A 24,393-nucleotide genomic window follows, 5' to 3' on the forward strand; every position below is an offset into this window, starting at 1 on the left:
CCGGGGCCGCGCTGCATCATGGGATACAGCGGTGAGGCGGGAGATGGACTACAATTCCCAGAAGTCCATTCGATCGCACATGCGCAGCGAGTCCCTCGATGGCGCGCAATTGGCGCGCAAGCGCACTGGCCTCCGCTGCGTCAGGCCGTGGAGGTTGAGCCAGTGAGTGTGGGTGGGTTGTCAAACTGTCTGCTCCCATGCTTTACAGCGTGTTGTGAGCGTGTTGTTCTTCTTCATTGATTGATTCACATCTTCATCTTGAAGTTATGGCCGGGAAAGTAAAGTGGGCGACAGACATCGAGAAATCAGTGCTTGTGAATAATTTTGAGAAGAGGGGCTGGATTCAGACATCTACTGAGGAGGACTGGAACTTCTATTGGTGAGTGCTGAAGCATTGTGAATTCGTGGCTTATTGCAAAGTTTATTTATTTTAGTACTTAATATTTTTAAGGTTGCTTCTTGCTAAACTGACGCTTGGACCACAGGAGGAACCCATGGATACTCATGTCTCTGAATGCTAAGTGAGGTCTGTGTTGTTTCACACATCCCCCTGCAATGACTGTGTACATTTCCAGAGGTTCTTCATCCTGGGGATAGTAACGTGCAGAATGTATTGATTAACACGAGAGAAGAAGGGTCTCGACACGAAACGTCACCCATTCCTTCTCTCCAGAGATGCTGCCTGTCCCGCTGATTTACTCCAGCTTTTTGTGTCTATCTTTATCTTTGGTTTAAACCAGCATTTGCAGTTACTTCCTACACATGAGAGAAACATTGGCAGCTCTAAAAAAAAATCTGGTTTCGTTGAAATGCACATGAACACACTGATACAAACAGTAAACAAATAAAAACGAGGATAAAGAGAGACTGAAATATCGCTGGTAGGTGCGATTAAGGAAAATCTTGAGACATTTCAGAAACAAGAAGGAAACTAGGGAAAGTGTAAGAGGCAATTCAATCAGAGCATTGGGTGAAATGTTCTCATGTGTATACAATAAGGAGATAGTCATTGTATTTACAGATTTCAAAAATAGAGATGAGAATATTCTAAGCCATATTAACATTAATAAGGAAACATAAAGATGGATAAGTTTCCCTCCCAGGCTGCTGTGGAAGGCAAAGTAGAAGATCTCTGGAGATTTTTAAACGTTTTTGTTGGCCACAGATGAGGTGCTGAATGATTCGAGTTTTAACAAATGTGGTGCCTTTATTCAAGGGTTAATCTAGTAATTACAGGCCGGTGAGTTTGATTTCAATGGTAGGGAAGTTATTTGTTTAAAAAAACTCTGAGGGACAATATGAATGAATGAATGAATGAATGAATGAATGAATACGTTTATGAATGAATACGTTTATTGGCCAAGTATGCATATACAAGGAATGTGCCTTGTAGGAAAATAACTGCAGATGCTGGTACAAATCGAAGGTATTTATTCACAAAATGCTGGAGTAACTCAGCAGGTCAGGCAACATCTCAGGAGAGAAGGAATGGGTGACTATTCGGGTCGAGACCCTTCTTCAGACTGATGTCAGGGGGGCGGGACAAAGAAAGGATATAGGTGGAGACAGGAAGATAGAGGGAGAACTGGGAAGGAGGAGGGGAAGAGGGGGACAGAGGAACTATCTAAAGTTGGAGAAGTCAATGTTCATACCGCTGAGCTGCAAGCTGCCCAAGCGAAATATGAGCTGCTGTTCCTCCAATTTCCGGTGGGCCTCACAATGGCATTGGAGGAGGCCCATGACAGAAAGGTCAGACTGGGAGTGGGAGGGGGAGTTGAAGTGCTCAGCCACCGGGAGATCAGGTTGGTTAAGGCGGACTGAACGAAGGTGTTGAGCAAAACGATCGCCGAGCCTGCGTTTGGTTTCGTCGGATCATCTCAGAAGGAAACAAGCTTTCCATTTTGTCGTCCAACAAAAACTTGCAAGTTGATGCCTTGTATGACACATTTATTTGGTGCCTATGGACTTATAGCTTCTCCAATGGATGTTAAGGACACATGATATTTCATCCCATTTAGTTTCACAAACTGTTAGAATTTGGAATGATCAAAATTGAAGATCCTTATCTAATTTTTGGAAAGATCAAATTTCACAAAACTGTATCAGGGTTGTCCTGCAGTGCCTTTACTGTTAGCTAATGAAGCATTTACTTTACCTCAATCTATTTTGAATGCTTGTCTATCTGTCAGAGGAAATTGTCTAGACCTTTCTCGTAGTGGTCATACACTTGCTACCTAAGTCTTCTAGATACTCGTTTGTGTTGGGTCAACAGTAAAAGCCTCTATTTTCAACTTATCAATACCCAAATGTACTGTGCTGTTCCATTATTATTCTAGTTTGCACTTAATTGTATATAAATACATTATGGTCCCGTTTGATCCAGCCCTGATTTGCACAATTTGATCCATCTGATGGAGAGACTTTCTATTCTCATGTCTTAATCAGTCCAGCCAGTTAAAATATGCTTGTATACTTCCCATGACAATGCTAAAAATTTATTCCAAGGAATTACCAGATGTACAGAAAAAAATTCAAGGACGTTCTGAATACCTTCTTGAACAAATCGCGAGTCAGATTGTTTCATTGTCATGGGCACCAACAATAGAACAATGACATTCTTAGAAACAAGGAACTACAGATGCTGGTTTGCAAAAGAAGACACAAAGTGCTGGAGTAAACCAGGGGGTCAGGCAGCATCTCTGGAGAAGATGGATATGTGGTGTTTCAGTTTAGGACCTTCTTCACGCTGATTGTCGAGGGGGGAAGAAGGTTGGCAGAGAGGAGGGGAGTGCAGTGCCTCACAAACTGCTCACGTCCTGTCGCATCTGTGGAAGAGTTTAGAGTTCCCACGTGGCTTCATCCACCACCTCAGAACTCTGAAGCAACATGGAAGCATCAAGGCAAACCCCAAAGAGAAGAGGAAATTATGTATTTTCCTTATTCCCTTTATCCTATCTGTACACTGTGAATGGCTTGATTGTAATCATGTATAACCTTTTCACTGACTGAATTGTACGGAACAAAACATCTTTTTACTGTACCTCGGTACACATGACAATAGTAAATAAACAAAAGTAATTATTTGCTTTAAAATTGCCTTCTTCTGTATCAATTTCACTTTCTTAATTGTGTTTCACGTCATTTATCCACTGTTATCTGTAGCTTCAATATTGCATTCTTTACAGACACAAAATGCTGGAGTAACTCAAAGTGGACAGGCAGCATCTCTGGCTAGCAGGAATGTGAAATATGAGATGCTGTTCCTCCAATTTGCGTTGAGCCTCACTGTGAAAGTTGAGGAGGCCCAGGACAGAAAGGCCAGTATCTGAATGGGAGGGGGAGTTAAAGTGTTTAGCAACCGGGGGATCGTGTAGGTCTGGGCTGACGGAGCAGGTTTACCTCTTGTGGCAGTTGTAAACCAAATAACATTTGAGTTCTGTAGACGGCACTGGACTCCTTTTAAACATCTTGACATTGGTAGACTGAAATGGCTCCATGCCATAAGGTTGCTTTTTTCATGTACAAAGCCTAGCGGGGCATTTGGTTGTTCGAAAGCATCGGCTTTCTCTTTCCTCATTCCATAATATACTTGTGTGAGATACGTCTAATTTTGTAAAAACCATAGTTCTGGACAGTTCAGGAAGTGGATTCTTCCACATACGGAAAGCATCCACAGGTGGGGAGCTATTCTATAATCCCAACTTGCCAAATTTGTCTGCTTCAGGCACCCCAATAATTGGCGTTGCTTAATCACTGTGTGCTTGCATGGAGGCTGCAAGATTTATCATCAAAGCATGAGACTGCAGATGCTGGAATCTGGGCCAAAATACTGATCATTGGAAGAACTCATTGATTTAAGCAGCATCTGTGGAGGCAAAACATGAAAGTGCATGTTTTGAGTCGAGATCCTGCATCAGGATGGCTCGATCCAAATCATTGACTTAAAATTTTTGCCTCCACAGATGCTGTTTGACCTACTCGGTTTTTCCAGGATTTATCACCAATTGCCTTGGCAACTATTGGCAAAAATCTTCCTGCTGCCAGACTTGCAGGTGCCCACTCACGACCAACATAGGTTGGCTAGTTATGTCGTGTCGTAATTGACCTTTCCCAACTAGTCTGCTTCAAACTTCATTGATATCATTTTCTTCATGAAGTGGCTGCAACAAAGCCCTGGTGGAGGTTTGTTGTCCAGCTCAGTCCAGGTTACTCCAGGGACTTGTAAATCAATCGTGATCTCAGATGCTGTCTGTGGAGTTTGCACGCTTTGTAAGTGGCAGTGTGGTTACTCATGGATTCTCTGTTTTTTTAATCAAATATGTGCTGGATTGTAAATTAACTGATTACTGTAAATTGTACCTTATGTACTTGGCAGGAATGATAGATAAGTGAGAAAAAAACAGGTTACTGGGAAAGAAATGTGGATTGGGACTGATGGAATAGCTTGGAGAGTTAGCATTAATAGGCTGAATGCTTCTTTTTCTATGTTGCAAGAATTCTGAAAGTAAAAATATTCAACCTGGAAATCTAACGTGATGGAGTGAGATGAAAGTAACAGGAATGGGAAAGGAATTTTTTTTTATTACTACAAAATGAGAGTTCAGCTATTTAAATGTTTGAAAATTGTACATTTAAAACTAATGTTGTGGTCACTATTGGACATTTATTCTCATAGGATGAGTGTACAGACAATTCGAAATGTTTTCAGCATTGAAAATGGCTACCGTCTGAACGATGACCAAATTGTGAATCATTTTCCAAACCATTATGAACTGACACGGAAGGATCTGATGGTAAAGAATATCAAGCGCTATCGTCGAGAGTTAGAGAGGGAAGCGAGCCCACTTGTGGAGAAGGATGAAAATGGCAAATATGTTCATTTAGGTAAATGGAGAGATCTTAACACTGATAAAGGAGTTGGTCAAAGGTTTTGGGGAACAACTCTTGTCTTAATTATCAATAAAATAAATTATGCATGTAATGATGACTCTGTGGCTATGGTTATCCCAAAGAATCTTTCAGCCAATGAAGTTCAGTGATGTTGCAATGTTAGAAATTCAGCTGGCAAGCTGCCACAAATAATAGAACGTTAAGGAATGGTTAAAGTGTATAGGTTATTTAAATGAGGGATATATATTGGCCAGGATGCAAAGAATAACACTGCTACTTTTTGTCAAAGTACTGCCATGCTATCTTCTTAAATGCTCTTGAAAGGCAGATGTGCCCTTTGTTTCATTCTCATTTTATACACAACACTCTGAACAAAAATTATTGCAAAGCAGCACCTTTCATACTGAAGGATCAGCCTAGACGTTTTTTGTAAAGTTTCTGAACAAAGACCTTTCTGACTTAAAGTGAAGCTAATTCTAAATAGGGGCTAACTTTCTATGGAATTAATTTTGGTGTTATTTTATTATTTGATTTTGTTGATGAATTGAATAACTTGTAGACATTATTCTAAAATAATAATTTATAGTCATTATATACACTCAGCTACCTTACAAATCCATTGTCTTGCATAAATGTTGTTAATACTGCTTGTTAACCAACATTAATGCTTGTGGTCTAGAAAGTAGGCAAATCGCAAGTGAACGACTTCCAGATAAAATTGTTAAGAACTACTGAAAGAAATACTGATTATTTTGAAATTTTGCTTTACAGATTATTATTACTATAATTAATACTATTATTATTTGAGATTATCACAGCTATGTGGATGAAATAAAGTATTATTTCACAAACGAGCTATGTTCCTGTCCATAGTTGGCAGAAATTTTAAGGACCAGAGCACAGTGTTCTTTGATTTCTCAGAGTCTGGATAATCCCTGAATTTTACTTGGTCTTTGTTGTTGTGAACAAATTAAGTTTTGTCTGCAGAAGAAGACTATACTGTAAAATGCAAAGACTGATGAGAAATGTATCCTAACCATGGGAATTTGGAACATCCGTGTTCTAATGCATGCAGTTGAAAACCTCTATTGAAACTATTATTTTTACTCTGTACATCGTTATCCATAAATCTCATACTAGATTTTTTTTTTGAGTCAGCTTTAAACGTCTATCAACATTTTCAGATGTGGAGTTTGCATGATGACTTCTTGGTGTGGTATGCAGTCACACAGACTGGGTTCAAGAGACTGCACTTGCTGGAATCTATATCGAAAAACAAACTTCTGAAATAATTCAGTGGATCAAACAGCATCCACAGAGTTGAGGATGTTCAATGTTTGTTGAACGGATGTTCAAAGTACAATGTTTGGGGTTGAGGCCCTGTATCAAGATTTTGTTGATGTTTTCGGTCGAGACCCAAACATTGACCGTCCTCTTGTCTCCACAAATGTTGCTTGACCTACGGAGTTCTTCCAGCTGTTAGTTTTTGACACAGATTTGGAAGCAGGTTTAATTCTTATTTTGGTCATTGGGCATTTCGAATGGACTCTGCCTTTTAGAAGAGTGATATCATCCAGAGTTTCACTCCTGATATCCATGCTGGAAGTAATAGTTGTAGATTCAATTTAATAGACTATTGATTTAGGTAAATACCATTGCCCCTTTAACAGTTGATCAGCTGAGAGTGAAATATAGCTGAGAGTGGGATTATTTTCTGGTGCTAGAAAATTTCATTAATGGATTTAGCATTTTAGTAATGGATATCTTTTAAAGACATTGTACATGCAAAACGTTTCATTTCATCAGGGAATTTTTAGCAAAGCCATTTTCTTGTGGATTGGCAGAAAAAAATACTAGGGGAACATAAAATGACTTTACATAGATCATAAGGTGGGAAGTACAATGCTATTATAGAAATATCATTCATAATTATTGTAACCCTGGCAGTTAAAACCAGCACAAGCAGTCAAGGAAATGTAAAACAGAGTAACATATTTTTGCTACTTGTGCCATGAGCAGAGCCAGTGAATTTGTAGTGTGAAATTCAAGATAAAATAGGTCTGGTACACTGTGGTTTTCCAGCTTTAGTTTTGAAATCTAGATTGTTTAAGCATTCAAAATTTCCTGCCATAAGGTGGAAGAAATGTGCATAAAGAATTCTGAGAATTATGTAGTAAATTCAAAAAGCAGGTCTTCTAGAGTTGTGATTGTGGGATTTATTCCTGTGTCACTTGCGGGTGTGGCCAGAAATATGAAGATAGTAAAGTTGAATGCGTGGCTAAAGAGCTGGTGTCAGAGGGGAAGGGGGCTGACGATACCTGTAGAAGAAGAGCATTGGGTGATGCGATTATACCACAGGTCTCCCAATAGCCATTGGAATCAGGAATACATTTTCAGATAAATCATGGAAAGATGTGAAACCAACAGGGTCATTGTAGTGGATGATTTTAACCTCTGTATTAACTGCTACTCCTTAAGTGGCAGGTACTTAGATGGAGGAGGCCCAGGGCAGAAAGGTGAAACAGTGATCATAATTCCTTAGGTTGTAAGATTGTTGTGGATAAGGTATGACTAGTCATCTGGCAAAAGTACTAAACTGGGGGAAAGCAAATTACATTAGTTGGCAGGAACTGAGAAAATTGATTGGGCATGGTTGTTTGAGGGTAAATCCGCATCTGACATGTAGGAATCTTTTAAAGGCCAGTTGATTAAAGTTCAGGACCAACAAAACTTCTATGAGGTTAATAGATAAGAATGGCGAAGTTTGGGAACTTTGAATGCCAAGATGTGTTTTAAGTTTAGTCAAAAAAATAGGAAACATAGGTAAAGTTCATGACACTGAAATCTGACAAGGCCCTTGTGAAAGATAAAGGGAATCAGGAAAGAAAAGCAAGAAATTAAGAGGGCTAAAATAGATGTGCTAGGATGTTGCCTGGATTGGAGTGTATTAGCTATAAGGTGACACCCAACAGCAGATTAAATTATGAGTGGTGCAAATAAGTGAGATAACCAGGGCATTTTTTTTCTGGTATTGCAGAGGTTTAAGGTGAAAGGAGGAAATTTTAACGGAGATTTGCAAGAACAACAGTAGTAGGAGCCTGAAACATACTGCCAAGGGAGGCAGTGGAAGCAGACATAGCAGTGTTTAAATGTCATTTAGAAAGACACTTGAACAGACAGGGGTATATGAATACTCCCCATATGTAATTCAATTTAATTTGGCATCATGGTCAGCATAGTCATGAGAGGCCTGTGCTGTGCTCTTCTATGTTTTATGTTCTATGTACTACTACTTGCTGTTTTTGAACAAACCAATTTTGTCAAATTCTGTGTGCATCTTTTGTACATTCTTTCAATATAAGCGAGATCTTGAAATTTCAAGAATGGAAAACTTTCCCTTTGTTTTGTCTTCATTAATGCAGCAAGGTTACCTGAGTAATAATTTTCTCTCATCTGCATGGAAATCATTTTTAAATAATTTATGAAGAAAATATTTAAGTGCATTAAAGTAGTACAAATTTGAGCTCAGTGTTTGCGGAAATTATACACAATAGCTCTCATGTAATCAAGTCTACACTCTAATGTCAACAGTAGAATTCTAAATGAATGGAAATCATTGTGTTTTTATTGCAAGTTTAGTTATTTTAAAGAGGTAGTTGTCCAAATTGACTATGTCTTAAGATTAAGAGCAAAGAACTATATTGACAATGGGATATCATTATTTTTCAGATTTTATCCCAGTCACATTCATGCTGCCTGGCGATTACAATTTATTTGTTGAGGAGTTTCGAAAGAACCCAACTAGTACTTGGATAATGAAACCATGTGGAAAAGCTCAGGGAAAAGGAATTTTCCTTATCAATAAACTTTCCCAGATCAAGAAGTGGTCACGAGACAGTAGGACAACTACGTAAGAATGACTGCGTTTTGGCTTGTTGCTACTTTTAATGGCACCCGAAATAACACCACAGCATCCATGTTAGGAACTAGTTACAACAAAAAATATGAAAAACTACTAATGCTGGGAAACTGAAATAAAACCACAAAATGCTGAACATACTCGGCAGGTCAGAACGTATATCCGGAGAGAAAACAGATTTAACATTTTGGCTGATCATCTTTCATTAGGATTGGGAAAAAGTTTGAATTTAGAGTCCACTTTATTTCTATCACATTGTGCAGTATTTTTATGCAGAATCTGATAGTATCAGAACAGAAAATCGATTGCCACTATGACAATATATTATTGTCCTTTGAGGATAAGAGATGCTTACCCAAGAGAGCGCAAGGATACGGGAGTGAGAGCGCAAGGATACGGGAGTGAGGGCAACTGACATCATGGGTCAATTATTGCAACTCACTATCCAAGCTCACTTCAGAACTGGCCTGCACCTTGGATGCAGGAGCAAACCTTGTAAAGACAAACATAGCACTACTACTTACTCTATTATTTGTGCATTGCAAGGTATGGTTATGGTTTCTTTATTGTCCCATGTACCAGGTTCAGTGAAATACATTTTTTTGCATACAGCCCAGCAAGACTATCCCCATACATCAGTACAGAACAGCCCACTGAGTCCATATGCCTACTGAGTCTCCGTGTTCTAGGTTTTTATTACCCTTCAATTTATTGTATATGTTTTTTTTTATAGTCATTTAATCTCCCCAATGGCCTTACCTCATACCTAACAAGATTGAAATCCATTAGCCACTTTTTCTCCATCTCTTCTTCGAGTTTACAGACGTTTTAGCTCACTATTAAGCATACAGTCCAATTTGCTAACATCTGCAAATGAAGACATAATTATTAATACACAGCATGAACATTTACAGACCTAGCACAGAGTTTCAGAGAACCTAACTGCAGATATCCCTTCAGTTATCAAAATACACATCCACCATTATGTTGTGTTTCCTGCTCATTGAGTTCTTTCTAATGTCGCTGTGGAATTGTGATCAAAACAAATTCAAGGCATCTAATCCTTTGTTAATTTTCAGATTTATAGCTCCTGCTGGGAAAGAGGCATATGTCATTTCATTGTACATCGACAACCCACTACTGATTGGTGGAAAGAAGTTTGATCTACGTTTGTATGTGTTGGTGACCTCCTATCGACCGCTGAAGTGTTACATGTGAGTAAGAAAGACTTCAATCTTGTTACCTTCCATGTTTCTATGTTTCATCACAGTTGTACAGAATGTAGGTACAAATATATCCCTGTGAGGATATCATAATTATCTAATCATATTAACTAAAACAAATTTATTCAGGCTGTTTATCTTTTCCCCAAAAGAATCCAAATGTACACATTTGCGTTTACGTCAGAATCTTAGAGATTGGTGTTTAGTGAAAACCATAGAAAATCTATGCTTGGGCAGAGAGGAATAAAAATGCTTCTTTTGGTTTATTATGTATGTTGGTTTATTTTCAAGAGACCAGCACTGTCTGCTTAGAAACTGGACCAGTTGAGTTGACAACTGGTGGTTTGCCATTATGGGCTCAGGTCAGACTTCTGTGCAGCATTGGTTTTATAAACATCTGTCTCTTTCTGCTGAACTCGTCAGCAATGACCCGCTGACGCATTTCCCAACCATTCCCTTCATTTTATGCCAATTTAATTCAAAGTAGATTCAACAACTCTGAAGTCTTGTGCAACTCATTCTTGCCCCCACCCCCAACACTCATCTGGAAGATGGATGATGTTCAGTTTACTTGTATTACAAGATGATTTTAATGTAAAAGTTACCTCTGCAATGTTGCTGAAAACTGACAAATGAAATTTAAATATGGGTGCATTCTTTTGAGGATGAATCATTATAATTTCCTTTACATTGTAGGTATCGGCTTGGATTTTGTCGATTTTGTACAATGAAGTACACACCAAGCACCAGTGAATTAGATAACATGTTTGTTCATCTTACAAATGTGTCTGTACAGAAACTGGGGGTAAGTTAATTAGTTACTGCATGTTGAGTGATAAATTGGTTAAATATAAATAGTCATGAATGAAATGCTGGCAGCAGTTGACAGGTCAGGTAGAATCTGGAGACAGAGAAACATTCTGGATTGATAGGCTTTCACTGCAGAACCAGATCCCTCCACATGATGGTCTGTGCTTTCCAAATGAAAGTAGGTGGAATTGGGCTGTATTTGTGGTAGCCAGATTGATTGAATAATTCTATTAGCTTCTGGGAGTTGTTTGTAAAGTGAATCTAGGCAGTGTGATCACTGAAAGAACATAACTTCCATTAGTGAAACTGATTTATAGTCTTAGTGTACTTTAACTGTTCCTTAAATACCCTGTGGTTTCAAATTGAGTGTGTCATTCAGATAAAAATGTATGGTGTAAATATTACTCTACGAGGTGCTATTCTAGGACTGAAGTTGATTTTAATTATGAGTCGAGAGAACTTTCTCTTCAACTCAGTTTGAAGCACAGTATCTAAGGGTCTAAGTCTGGGATAAGAAAAACGAAAAAAAAGTTAAATTGTGAACATCGATGCCCTCATCCTGATTGAAACGAAGGGACAAAGGGAACAGTCACAGACTGATCATTGAAGTGTATGAAACCTCTTGCAATAATAACTTAACTTAAGTTTTATTACGTTCCTTTCAGAACCTTTGAAATAAAGTCTTGTGGAATCATTAAAATGGACTTACTGGGTCTTCAATGAAATAGGGGTGGAAATTCATACTTTCTAGTTTCAGTCTATCAGATGAATAGGGGTGCAAGTTGCACTGCTCCCATCACTGCCCAGGATGATATCAGCTAAAGTCTCGCCCCGAAACGTCACCCATTCCTTCTCTCCTGAGATGCTGCCTGACCTGCTGAGTTACTCCAGCATTTTGTGTCTCCCTTCAGCTAAAGACTAGATCTGCTAAATAAGGACCAATGTTACCTTTATCTCATGACACATCGTTCCTCAAATTCCCATTAAGTTCTGAGGATCCATCTGTTGCTCTGTTTCCAGGGTGATTATAATCCTGTACATGGTGGGAAATGGTCAGTCAGTAATCTGAGGCTGTATCTGGAGAGCACACAGGGGAAGGAGGTGACTGATAAACTCTTCGATGACATTCACTGGATTGTTGTTCACTCACTGAAAGCCGTGGCGGTAAGTACATCATGCAAAGATTCTTCTTTGCAGGGATATGTGGTTTCTTATGACTTGATTTTGTTTTAAGCTCGACCTCTCAACCTTTTGGGGACATTTTCTGTGCAAAATTTGGTAAATATATAAATTGATTCTAGGAAAAAGGGAAGGCAATTTTGAATAGTGTTTTGTCAATTAATGTGCATTTGCTCTTTTCTGCAAGCATCCTTTCCCTCCAATGCACGTATCCCAGTAAATAGCAAAGTAAATCAGCTTTTGTTGTTTCCTGGTGGAATTTCATTCAAAGTACAGCGTGGAAACGGGCCCTTCAACCCACCTTGCCTCTGCTGACCAAGATACCCCATCTACACTAGTTCCACCTGCCCACATTTGGCCCATATTCCCTAGATATCCTTTCCTATACATGTACCTGTTCAAATGTGTTTTAAATGCTGTTATAATACCTGCCTCGAGTACCTCCTCTGGCAGCTTATTTCATATTCCCACCATCCTCAGGGTGTGAAAAACCCTCCGTAGATGCTGTTCGTCCAGTGGAGTTACTCCAGCATTTTTGCTCAAGATTCCAACAATTGTAGTCTCTTGTGTGTCTACCTCGTGCAAGGAATTATCTACCACTTCAGCTGCAGCTTTCAAAATGCCAATTGTTGTCTTTTGAGCTCCTTTGGGGTTTTCCAAAATGCTTTAGACCAAAGATACCAGAGGAACAAGATGGACCACTCGATTGAAATCGCCTACACTGAAGTGTAGTACGCAAAGGAGCGTAATGGCCGCCATTTTAGTAGGCAAAACCCGCCGTTCGCTATGCCTCTCGCAGTGTAATCAGTGTTTTGGGGGAACAGTATATGTGATGATATCATTAAAGTGCAGAATATATCTCATCTATCAATTCACAGATTTTTGTTATTTTTCTTTTTAAATGTTTCTGCAACTTTCTGCCTACTAAAATGGCGCCATGACGTACTATGGTTTTTAGGGTCGAGTGGTCTATCTTGCTCCTCTAGTATCTTTGCTTTAGACCCACTTGGCAATTTTGAAATAGAGTTAAGGTTATAAGTGATAGGAGCTTACTTAGGCTGATCTATCTCTTCCTCCTAACCCCAATCTCCTGCCTTCCCCTCACAACCTTTTACTCCCATGCTAATCAACAATCTGTCTCTACCTTAACGATATCCATTGACTTCGCCTCCATAGTCTTCTGTGGCAAAGAATTCCACAGATTCACCATAGAGTTGCCATAGTAGGACATGTGATAACTGTTTCGTGCACAGTTCCTGTAAACTGTAATGTTATAAACACAAAATAATCTCTTTCAGTAATATTGGCTGAAGATTGAAATTTGATCAGGGCATTGGAGTTAATTTCCTGCTTCTCTATGAAATGAGAGGGGGTCTTTCATAAGGGGGAGCAAACACTGCTTCAAATTAACAACAAAAGAAAGACAATGGGTCAGGACAAACCTTTTCTAGATGTAGTCTCTCACTCCAGTGCTGAATAAACAGTTGATGTTTGGTTTAATAATTCTTCATTGGAAGTGGAAAAGTGAGAAAACAAACCTGTTTTAAGATGCAGAAAGGCGAAGGGACAGAGAGAACAGTGGGAGGTGTGCAATATGGTACAAAGTTGTCAAAGTAACAGTGAAAAACTCTTAAAATAGGCAATTACAGATAGAAAAGGAACACATTGAAATTTACAATTAAAATAAATGAATGGTTTCCTGTTGCCCCCAAGGACTGTACTTTTCCCAGACAGAAGAGAAGTTGCTGTTCCTGGAATTTGCACTGGTCATTGTTGGAACAACGCCCAAGGTCAAAACAGTTGAGAGTGGAAGTGGAAGAAGAGTTGAGGGAGGGTACTGGAAATGATCTGAAACAAGAACAGTCCCCTGTATCCCATATTGAGATTGACAGAGCTTGGGCCCATGCAGATTCTCATAGTTTACACCTTTGATCTAGAGAAAGTGATTGAGGCTTGCAGAAGAGTGGTTCAATGTAAGAACTAGTTCAGCTAGTTCATCTAACCAATTGAATATGGTGGTGGAGGGAGTTGATTGCGGTTCCGATCACCCTGGCATGAGATGGTGGAATTTGATGGCCATGGTAAAGATGTACCTGTTGGGATTATGAAACTAGGACCTGTCAGAGTGGTGGAGAGCATTGGAAGGGTCATGGATGTAGGTGGAAAGACAATGAACAGAAGAAAAAGATAGTCAAGCTAGGATAGAAATAAGATCTATGGGGTAAGAGAAGGATAAAACATTGGGTTTGCTAGGGGAGTGGTGCTTGTGGATGTGGGATGAGGTATCAGCAGGCTGTCCAAGGTTGGGACACTGAGGTCAGTCAATGTCTAGATGGGGGTCAAATGTGCACAGAAGGGAATGAAATGTCCAAAAACTGATATTCTGCTTCAAGTAGACAGGTAGTTCATCAAACTACAATAACATGAACATTATTAGGAGGATTTGATAAATGTCAGATTGTTCTAAGTGAACAGAATGCAGAATGTTCAGAGGTGGGCAGGTTTGAGCAAGTCAGAGCAGTAGAAAGATACTGATGTCAGGTAGAGGTCTAAATATGAAGTTAGAGGTTCACATTCCCTTATCAACGTCATAAAACATCTTGTTTCCTCACTTCCTGTTTTAACAATGGGTTGTCAACATCTGAAATCTTGAATATTTTTTTCATGGGTGTCATTCAACCTGCATCTGCCCAGTATTTTTGTTTTTGATTCAGGTTTGCTGATATTAACATTCTTTTCCGCTCCAGGTACTTTCCCCCTCATTTAAGATATGCCATTATTGTCACTTTCCAAAATACTCCATGTCTGTCTGACCTTGAACCTAGCACCCATCTTCAAACTGCAGTCCTCACAAATACTTGAAAGTGCTGTTGCTTTCAAAATAAGTGCTCATCACTTTTGAAAATGCACATTTCATTTCCATCTCCATTTTCCACTCTTGTTACAGGGCTAAAACTGATCTTGACAATATCATAACTTGCATCTTCTGGTAAAACATCTTTAACCTTCACAACCTCTCTGCACCCTTTTGATGACACTGCTATCGCTTGGTCTCTTCCCTCATCCAGCTGGGTGCCCAGTCTGAGTTTCTATTCCATTCATAGTACCCTGTCCTAGCTAGAAAATATTGCAATGATGTCTTCAACTAGCCCCAAACATTTATTCCTGATATCTCGAGGCTATGTCAATTGGCCTCTTTAATTCCTTCCATTGACATTATCCAAAAGGCATGGTTTCCCATATTTATATGACCCCAAGCTCTATCTTGCCCAGAGGTAAATCTTTCTTGCATCACTGCCAAGGATAGATCTTATTTATACTTGCAGATTTATTTTAGTCTTATTACCATCTTTTGATCCTACACTAATGTAAGCTATGTGATGCAATTAAAGCATACTGTTATAATAAAGTGGTGTTGTGGCTGCACTATCTCCCATGGATTTGCCCATTGAGCCTGTTGTTTTATATTGTTGTCATTGCCTCCTTTGTGTTTGCTGCTGCACCAGAAATAAAAACTTTGGTAACCATGATAGTGGAGAATATTTACTCTATTGATTTCCCTAGAAGAACACATCTCAGGATGAAGAGTATGTGCAAAGCTGTTATTAAACTTTTAGGGTGGCACAGTGACGCAGCTGTTAGAACCGTTACCTTACAGCGCCGGAGTTCCAGGTTCCATCTTGACCTCGGGTGCTGTCTGTGTGGAGATAGCATGTTCCCTCTGTCACCGTGTGGGTTTCCTCAGAGTCTTACAATGTGGAAACAGATCCTTCGGCCCAACTTGCCCACACCGGCTAACATGTCCCATCTACACTAATCTCACCTGCCTGCATTTAGCCCATATCCCTCTAAACCTGTCTTATCCATATACCTGATTGTTTCTTAAACATTGCAATAGTCCCTGCCTCAAATACCTCCTCCCGCAGCTCATTCCATACACCTACCACCCTTTGCGTGAAAAAGTTACCCCTCGGGTTTCAATTAACCCTCTTTTGCCCCTCACCTTAAACCTATGTTCGCTGGTTCTCGATTCCCCTACTCTGGGCAAGGCTCTGTGCGTCTATCCTATCTATTCCTCTCATGATTTTGTACACCTCTATAAGATCACCCCTCATCCCCCTGCACTCCAAGGAATAGAGTCCTAGCCTGCTCAACATCTCCCTATAACACCCACCTTCGACCCACACCAGTTTGCCTACAGAGCAAATAGGTCTACAGGGGATGCCATCGACACTGCTCTTCACACTGCACTGACCCACCTTGAACACCAGGGGAGCTATGTGAGGATGCTCTTCCTCGACTTCAGCTCTGCCTTTAACACGGTCATCCCGAGCAGACTGGTCACCAAACTTTCCGACCTTGGATTTTCCCAAACCATCTGCAAATGGATCAAGGACTTTCTGACCAACCGCCCCCAGACAGTCAAAATAGGCCCTCACCTCTCCTCCACCATTACACTGAGCACCGGCTCACCACAGGGCTGTGTGTTGAGCCCCATCCTTTACTCCCTCTACACTCACGACTGCGCCCCCACCCATCCCACCAACACCATCATCAAGTTCGCGGATGACACGACTGTGGTTGGACTCATCTCAGAAGGAGATGAGACAGCCTATAGGGATGAAATCCAAAGGCTGGCAGCATGGTGTTCAGTGAACAATCTGGTCCTGAACTCCTCCAAAACAAAGGAACTTATAATTGACTTTAGGAAAACCAGTGGAGATTACGACCCACTCTACATCAATGGGGTCTGTGTGGAAAGGGTACCAGCTTTCAGGTTCCTGGGTACGCACATCGCAGAGGATCTCACCTGGTCTACCAACACCATCACCACAGTAAAGAAGGCACAGCAGAGACTCCACTTCCTGAGGATCCTCAGGAAAACCAACCTGCAGGAGAAGCTCATGTTGTCCTTCTATCGCTGCTCCATCGAGAGTGTGCTGGCATACTGTATAACCACATGGTATGCCAGCTGCTCAGAAAAGGACAGGAAGGCCCTTCAGAGGGTCATCACGACGGCCCAGAAAATCATCGGCTGCTCACTGCCCTCCCTGGAGCACCTGTTCAGCCTACGCTGCCTCAGTAGAGCAGGCAAAATAATAAAAGATCCATCCCACCCCGGCCACCGTCTGTTTGTTCATCTGCCCTCTGGTCGACGTTTCAGGTCGATAAAATCCCGAACAAACAGACTTAAGAACAGTTTTTACCCCAGGGCCATACGAGAACTGAACACTACCTTTGCACTAGGCAACACTAAAAAATCTTTGTACTTAACATAATTGTATTTAATTGTATTTATGTATTTATTTGTTTTTGCATTTATTGCATATATGTTTGTACGCACCGTCAGGATTGGCTATTTTTTAATTTCGTTGTACTCGTTGCAATGACAATAAATGAATATTATTATTATTATTATTATTATTATTATTATATAGCTCAGGCCCTCGAGTCCTGGCAACATCCTCATAAATCTCCTCTGCATCCTTTACAGCTTGACAGCATCTTTCCTATAACATGGTGCCCTAAACTGAACATAATACTCTAAATGCAGCTTCACCAACGTCTTATACCACTGCAACATGACCTCCCAACGTCTGTACTCAATGCTCTGACTGATGAAGACCAACGTGCCAAAAGTTGACCAGCCCATCTACCTGAGATGCCACTTTCAACGAACTATGTACCTGTACTCCTAGATCCCTCTGATCTACGAAACTCCCCAGAGCCCTCCCGTTTACTGCGTTGGTTCTGTGTATGTTAGTGCTCCTAAAATGCACCATCTCACATTTGTCTGTATTAAATACCATCAACCAGTTTTAGTCTAAAACTAAAAACTAAAGGTTACCCCACCGATTAGAGAATTAATATAGGTGCAAGAACCAACAGCAATGACTTCATATCTGAACTCAGGCTATCACAAAGATACAACTTTTTAAAAAATGGTGCAGTTTTGACATGTTGGTTATTTTTACAGCCAGTAATGATTAATGATCGGCACTGCTTTGAATGCTATGGTTATGACATCATCATCGATGACAAACTGAAGCCTTGGCTCATTGAGGTAATGGCCACATTTTATTTGAGTGAAAAATTCTGTTTAAAATTTGCCGTATGCAGTTAAAATTTCCACTTATGTTTAACATGTTGGTTTGAATTCTAGGTGAACGCTTCACCTTCACTTTCTTCTACCACTGCCAACGATCGCATTTTGAAATACAACCTCATCAATGACACCTTAAACATTGTTGTACCAAGTGGTGAATTACCAGACTGCAAGTGGAGTCGATGCCCACCAAAGGAAGCACTTGGATACTATGACCTCCTGTAAGGTTTTAACCTGCAGCAATCTGCTGGTTATTTTTGTTTTGTTCCTTCATCCTGTTTCATCTGATTGCAATGTAATTCTGTAAATCTGAAAGATGCCTGATCTATCAGCTGGTTGTGCATACTCCACACCCAATCATCAGTCTGAAGAAGGGTCTTGACCCGATAGATCAGTCTGAAGAAGGGTCTCAACCCGAAACGTCACCCATTCCTTCTCTCCAGAGATGCTACCCGTCCCGCTGAGTTACTCCAACATTTTGTCTATCCACAATAGTGAAACTCTCAGGTTCTATTACCTCAATACTTACTGTACATATCCATGTACAAAATATTCTTCAAACTTCTCTTAAAGAAATTTGCTGGTTAATATGCTCTGGATATTAACCTTGTTCTCTTAGACAATTTATAATGATTAAAAATGTAATATTGCCCAATCTTTGGGATGACACTTAACTTAGTGCACACCTGTACAGTTTAATCAGCAGATAAATTTATTTAATAAAAAATGGAGAGGGTTTTAGCCTCTGTACATTATCAAATATTTTTCAAAACTATAATTTACTTCCATTAGTGCATCCATTAGTAATATTGAGAACCCCTAACTTCCTTTTTGATTTTCTCCAAACATGGGTGGCATGGTGTCACAGCGCCAGAGACCCGGGTTCGATCCTGACTACGGGTGCTTTCTGTATGGAGTTGGACACAAAATGCTGGAGTAACTCAGCGGGACAGGCAGCATCTGGATAGAAGGAATGGGTGACATTTCGGGTTGAGTTCGTACGTTCTCCCCGTGTCCTGCAGGGGGTTTTCTCCAGCTGCTCTGGTTTCCTCCCACACTCCAAAGATGTACAGGTTTGTAGGCTAATTGGCGTGGTAAACTTGTAAATTGTCCTGTTGTGTAGCATAGTGTTGGTTTTGCAGGGAACGCTGGTCGGCACGGACTCAGTGGGCCGAAAGGCCTGTTTCCGCACTGTATCTTTAAACTAAAAAGTTCAACCTGCGTTAACCAAAATTAATGTGTAGGAAAGAACATCAGTCTGAAGAAGGGTCTCGACCCGAAACGTCACCCATTCCTTCTCGCCAGAGATGCTGCCTGTCCTGCTGAATTACTCCAGTGTTTTGTGTCTACCTTAGCCAAAATTAATACGACTCTGGGGAGTGGAGAGACAGGGAAGCATAGCTCTTCACAAAATGAGCATTAGTCAGTTTGGGAGATCGAATGACCAACTGAAATTGTATGCAGCAGAGAAAAGATTTAAGCTAATGAATATTAGTCAATGGCAAAGGAGATTAATTTGATTGATAGTTTGTTATATATTGTTTGTAAATAAGTCTTCATTGCAAAAGATTGTGGAAATCCTTTGCGCAAAAGCTCAAAGAACAGTTAGTGAGTGCTCGCTGGGTTAATGATCAAAATGGAGTTATAGCAAAAACCTAAACACAATCAGGTGGTGTTGGTTTGAGAACCTCGAGTGCTTTTGTTCAGAACTGATATTGATCATTATTAAGTATAAGAAAATAACTGCAGATGCTGGTACAAATCGAAGGTATTTATTCACAAAATGCTGGAGTAACTCAGCAGGTCAGGCAGCATCTCAGGAGAGAAGGAATGGGTGACGTTTCGGGTCGAGACCCTTCTTCAGACTGATCATTATTAAGGGGTGTAGATTCTGGTTCTGACCTCCAGGGGGCTCCAGGAGATGCAGTAATTTAATTTAAAGGTGTCACCTTAATTTCCAATTCAGTAGCATATATTTGCTGTTCATGATGTGGCCTCCACTACATTGGAGGCAGGAGATGCAAAATTTGAGGTTGTGGACCATCTCCATATATTCTGTAAATTTGTCACTTTGCTACTTAAATTTCCATTTCATTCCTACTGTTAATTTTGGTTTTGTCCACCGTTCTAAAGCATTTCAAGTTTGATAGACAAACTGCTCTCTAGGTACATCACACATTCCAGACTCAACATTGGAGTTCCATAATTTCAGTACCCACAGATTTATTGCTAATTTTAAATTGTTGGAAGTAAATGTTTAATTTGGTTCAAGTGATATTTAAATGTATTGAGAATAAAAGCTGCCCAGACTGCTGATACAGTAAGTCAACATTGCCATTAGCTCAAGTAACAAGATCTGAAATAGCCAAACATTATGCAGAATTTGTGTGAATAAGTATATTTACAACTTGGGGAAAGGCTTTAGAATAAACGACTACATTTTGGCCTCCTTTTGGTATTGTTATCCTCTTCTTCCCATAGATACGATGAAGAGCTGGCACAAAGTGACGGTATGGAATGTGAAGGAAAACCTCGTTTGGGACCACCTCTAAATAAAGGCATTCGGCAGAAAGATACCAGGAAGCCATTTTCAACTTGGAAATAAAACTGAATTGTTGCACAAACATAATGATACACTTACTTGTTCTCGCACATGTAGCACAATGCCATTCCAATTACAGTGTTAAAGTCAAGCATCCAAGAGCTTTTTTTCCTATGTGAATTGACATGTAGTATGTTTCACAATGTTGGGCCTATAGTATTCCAATCCACTCTTCCTGAATACCAGGTTATCACTTCACTCAACCAAGTATGAAGACTATGCAACACAAAAATATTAAATTAATATTTAAGACCAAAAAGCAAATTAAAAGTACCTTTGTCTGAAGAATGTGCAGATTTTGTCTTTTAAACAAAACTGAAATTAAAGGGAGAAGCAGGGGATTTATAATGCTGCAAATCTGTGTCAATAGCCGTAAAAGTACTTGTAATTATAAGGGAATGTGGCAAAAGTATAGAAATACCAAATCTGGCATGAAGTGAACATTAATTTGCATATTAGCCAAAGTCCTTTTTGAAGCTGCTGTATGGACTATTTAAAAAAATGGTGCAGAAATTATTTACATCACAATACTGCAGTGCCTTTTATCATAACAGCTGGAATGGAACTTAAGGTATTATATTTGAAATTACTGTACTTAACAGGAAGCAGTTTGAAAAATGTATTCAAAATGTATTTATGAAAGTATTCTGGTATTTTAGAAGCTTTAAACAATTCCTTATACTTGTTAATGATACCAATGGCCTCTAACCATGACTACCGTCTTGAAATCTGCTGGGACATTGCAGGTGTCCAGAAATGTGGTTTTGAGTTTGCAGTGTTTTATTTATTTGCAACCATAATGTACCTCATTGAATCTTGTTCAGTAATGTTTTGCATTCCTTATCCAACTCTTACAAGTAAGAGTGTTGTATTATTTAACTTTGGGTTAATGGGATTTCATTCCCGAGTAATTGAATTGTAAAATTACAAATTTAATTGCTTTTCCAGCAATAAAAGATCACTCCCATTACTGTTTGTGAAAGACATACATACAATTGTAAATAAACACTATGCTGGCGTCAGTCAGTTCCTCTTTGTTCTCTCCACCCCTTCATCTTCCCTGACTTAACATATTGATTTCTAAATTTTCCTTGTTCTGATAAATGATCATTGACCCAAAATATTAATTGCTTCTTTCCTCAGAAGCCAATACCCACTAACTGCGTATCTATTTTTTCCATCATGTACTTGTTTTTACTTCTTTATTATTTCCAAACAATCTTCACACATTTACATTTTCGCAAAGTCAGTAGTAATGATGGTAATCCAAGTCCATTGTTGTTGACTACCTGCCATTTTGTGTTTTGATTGGCATAGAAGGCAAATTTAGGAACTTTTAGTGTTTTACAAGTAATGGTCCCCATTTAGTCAAAATTGGTGGGCGTGTTGGATGCCCAACTCCATGAGAGGAACACTTTGTTTCACAAACATGCATAATCAAGTCATTGAAAGCTAGTGGCAGTCTTATGAAAGTATTCCTTTGTCTCAAAAGTAGAGATTGATGTCTCAAAATTAGAGATAGCACTTGAAAGTTGGTCTAGCTTACTACGAGTTGTGTTTCCATTATGAAAGCGACCAAAGACAAATTTCCCTCCTGGGATAAATAAAGTTCTATCGTATCGTATTCAATGATACAAAATGGTTTGTGGAAGAGAACAGTTCACAGTAAATTTTAAATTATGTGCTCAGTGGCAACAAGACTTCATATTTTTAGATTTTTTTAGTTTAGAGATACAGTGCGGCCTACTGAGTCCGCACAGATCAGTGATCCCCACACACTAGGGACAATTTACAGTTTTACCGAAGCCAATTAACCTACAAACCTGTACGTCTTTGGAGTGTAGGAGGAAACCGAAGCACCTGGAGAAAACCCACGCAGGTCACGGGGAGAGCGTACAAACTTCATATGGACAGCACCCAGTCAGGATCAAATCCAGGTCTCAGCAACTCTGCTGCTGCAAAATATTTAATTATTGTTCTATTTCTCTCATTCATACAGCTAACCTGTCTTTAATAATCACTCATGATTTTCTATTTGCTTTTCAATGTTAAGTTTGTTTCCTTAACTTAAATCTGCATGCAGGGTGTCCAGATATATATATTTAAAGTTTGGCACTGTGTCAATTATTCTATTAAATTCACAGACTTTAAACACAGAACGTCCCAGACACGTGTATTTGAAGGTTAATTGGTCTCTGTAAAATAAAAATTGCTCCAAATGAATGAGAAAGTGGGATAACACAGCACTTGTGAGAGCAGGTGATCAATGGTCAGTGCGACATATGGATCTGTTTCCATGCTGTATATCCATACGAAACCGAAGAGCTAGCAAGTTTGGCCTGTTGCTCTCGCAGGGCCAGATACTCTACTGTTGCAAGGACACGGCAGAGTAGAATTTCTTCATATCTCACTCTGGAGTTGTAATCACAGAACAAGCTGGTGTGTCAACAAGAGGATCGAACACTTTGTGGGGAAGATTAGATATCAGGACTATTGCAGAACAGCCAGTCTTCAACAGAGGCCTTCCTTTTATACCCCTATGCCCACACCTCAAGGGGTTCTGAGCCCGCCATGATATAGAGCTTTTTTTCTTTTGCCTCCGCGTCATTTTCTCTGGTAAGGAGTCCTCACTGCCCAATGACCCCTTCGCCAATCTCCAACATTCCTCCTCCTCTTGGAGACCCCCCCACCATCAGCCTTCTACCCCCTCTGGACCTTATTATTTCCAACTGCAGGTGCACTGACTGTTTTGACTTCTCCACTACCCTGACCCACTCGAATCTCACCCCTCTGAAAGCACAGCCTTCTATTCACTCACAAACAATCCCAACATTGTTATTAAACTTGCCAACAAGGAAGGTGCTGTTATAGTCTGGCAGGCTGACCTCTACCGTACCGAGACCAGGAACCATCTCATACCACCCACTTGACCATGACCCCACATACAAACAGCAGGCCATCATCTCCCACTCTTTCTGATCTTGTCACCTCTCACAATCTCCACTCCACAGCCTGACTTTATTGCTCCCCAGGCCTGCACTGCCCGCTTCTATCACCTCCCCACAAAAGGATTGCCATGGCAGACAGTCTCTGCCTGAACCTCCCCTACTGCCTGAACCTGCCCTACTGCATTCATAGGCCCTTCAACGCTTTAATAACTCAATTTTTATGCCCCCATTGCCTCCCCTTTACCATGGACATCCAGTCCCCTTACACCTCCATCCCTCACCAGGTAGGTCTCAGGATCCTCCACTACTTCCTTGAAAAGACACCCAATCAATTTCCCTCTACTAACACCCCTGCCTGGCAGGGCCAGTCCTCACACGCACAACTTCTCATTTGACTAAGGTTGCCAACTGTTCCATATTAGGCGGGACATCCCGTATTTTGGGCTAAATTGGTTTGTCCCATATGGGACTGCCCTTGCCCCGTATTAGTAGGGTTGCCAACTTCCTCACTACCAACTAAGGGTTGAAGGGTGAAGTCACCACCCCGTGCCCCACATGATCTCACCGAGCCAGCGGCCACATGCTCCCGCTCCACCAATGGCGGCTGCCCGGGCCGCGAAGCGGGTTGCTACACAACCTCTGTTAGGCGGCGCCCGGGCCACCAGACCTAGACTGTCTGGAGCTAAAATGTCAGAAACCTAGTGTCGGGACCTAAA

General features: G+C 40.3%; 1 protein-coding gene across 1 annotated transcript; it reads left to right on the forward strand.

Moving 5' to 3' along the window:
- The first annotated feature begins 160 nt into the window (after positions 1 to 160).
- On the forward strand, positions 161 to 21,910 carry LOC144605262 (polyglutamylase complex subunit TTLL1-like). The gene is made up of 9 exons (XM_078420355.1): positions 161 to 379; positions 4,676 to 4,884; positions 8,620 to 8,800; positions 9,889 to 10,023; positions 10,729 to 10,837; positions 11,863 to 12,006; positions 17,999 to 18,085; positions 18,185 to 18,348; positions 20,609 to 21,910. The coding sequence occupies exons 1-9, from the start codon at positions 267 to 269 to the stop codon at positions 20,730 to 20,732; spliced, it is 1,266 nt and encodes a 421-aa protein (XP_078276481.1). The 5' UTR covers positions 161 to 266; the 3' UTR covers positions 20,733 to 21,910.
- Positions 21,911 to 24,393: the final 2,483 nt, after the last annotated feature.

Source organism: Rhinoraja longicauda, chromosome 24 (genome assembly GCF_053455715.1).
Source record: "Rhinoraja longicauda isolate Sanriku21f chromosome 24, sRhiLon1.1, whole genome shotgun sequence".
Classification (NCBI taxonomy): Eukaryota; Metazoa; Chordata; class Chondrichthyes; order Rajiformes; family Arhynchobatidae; genus Rhinoraja; species Rhinoraja longicauda.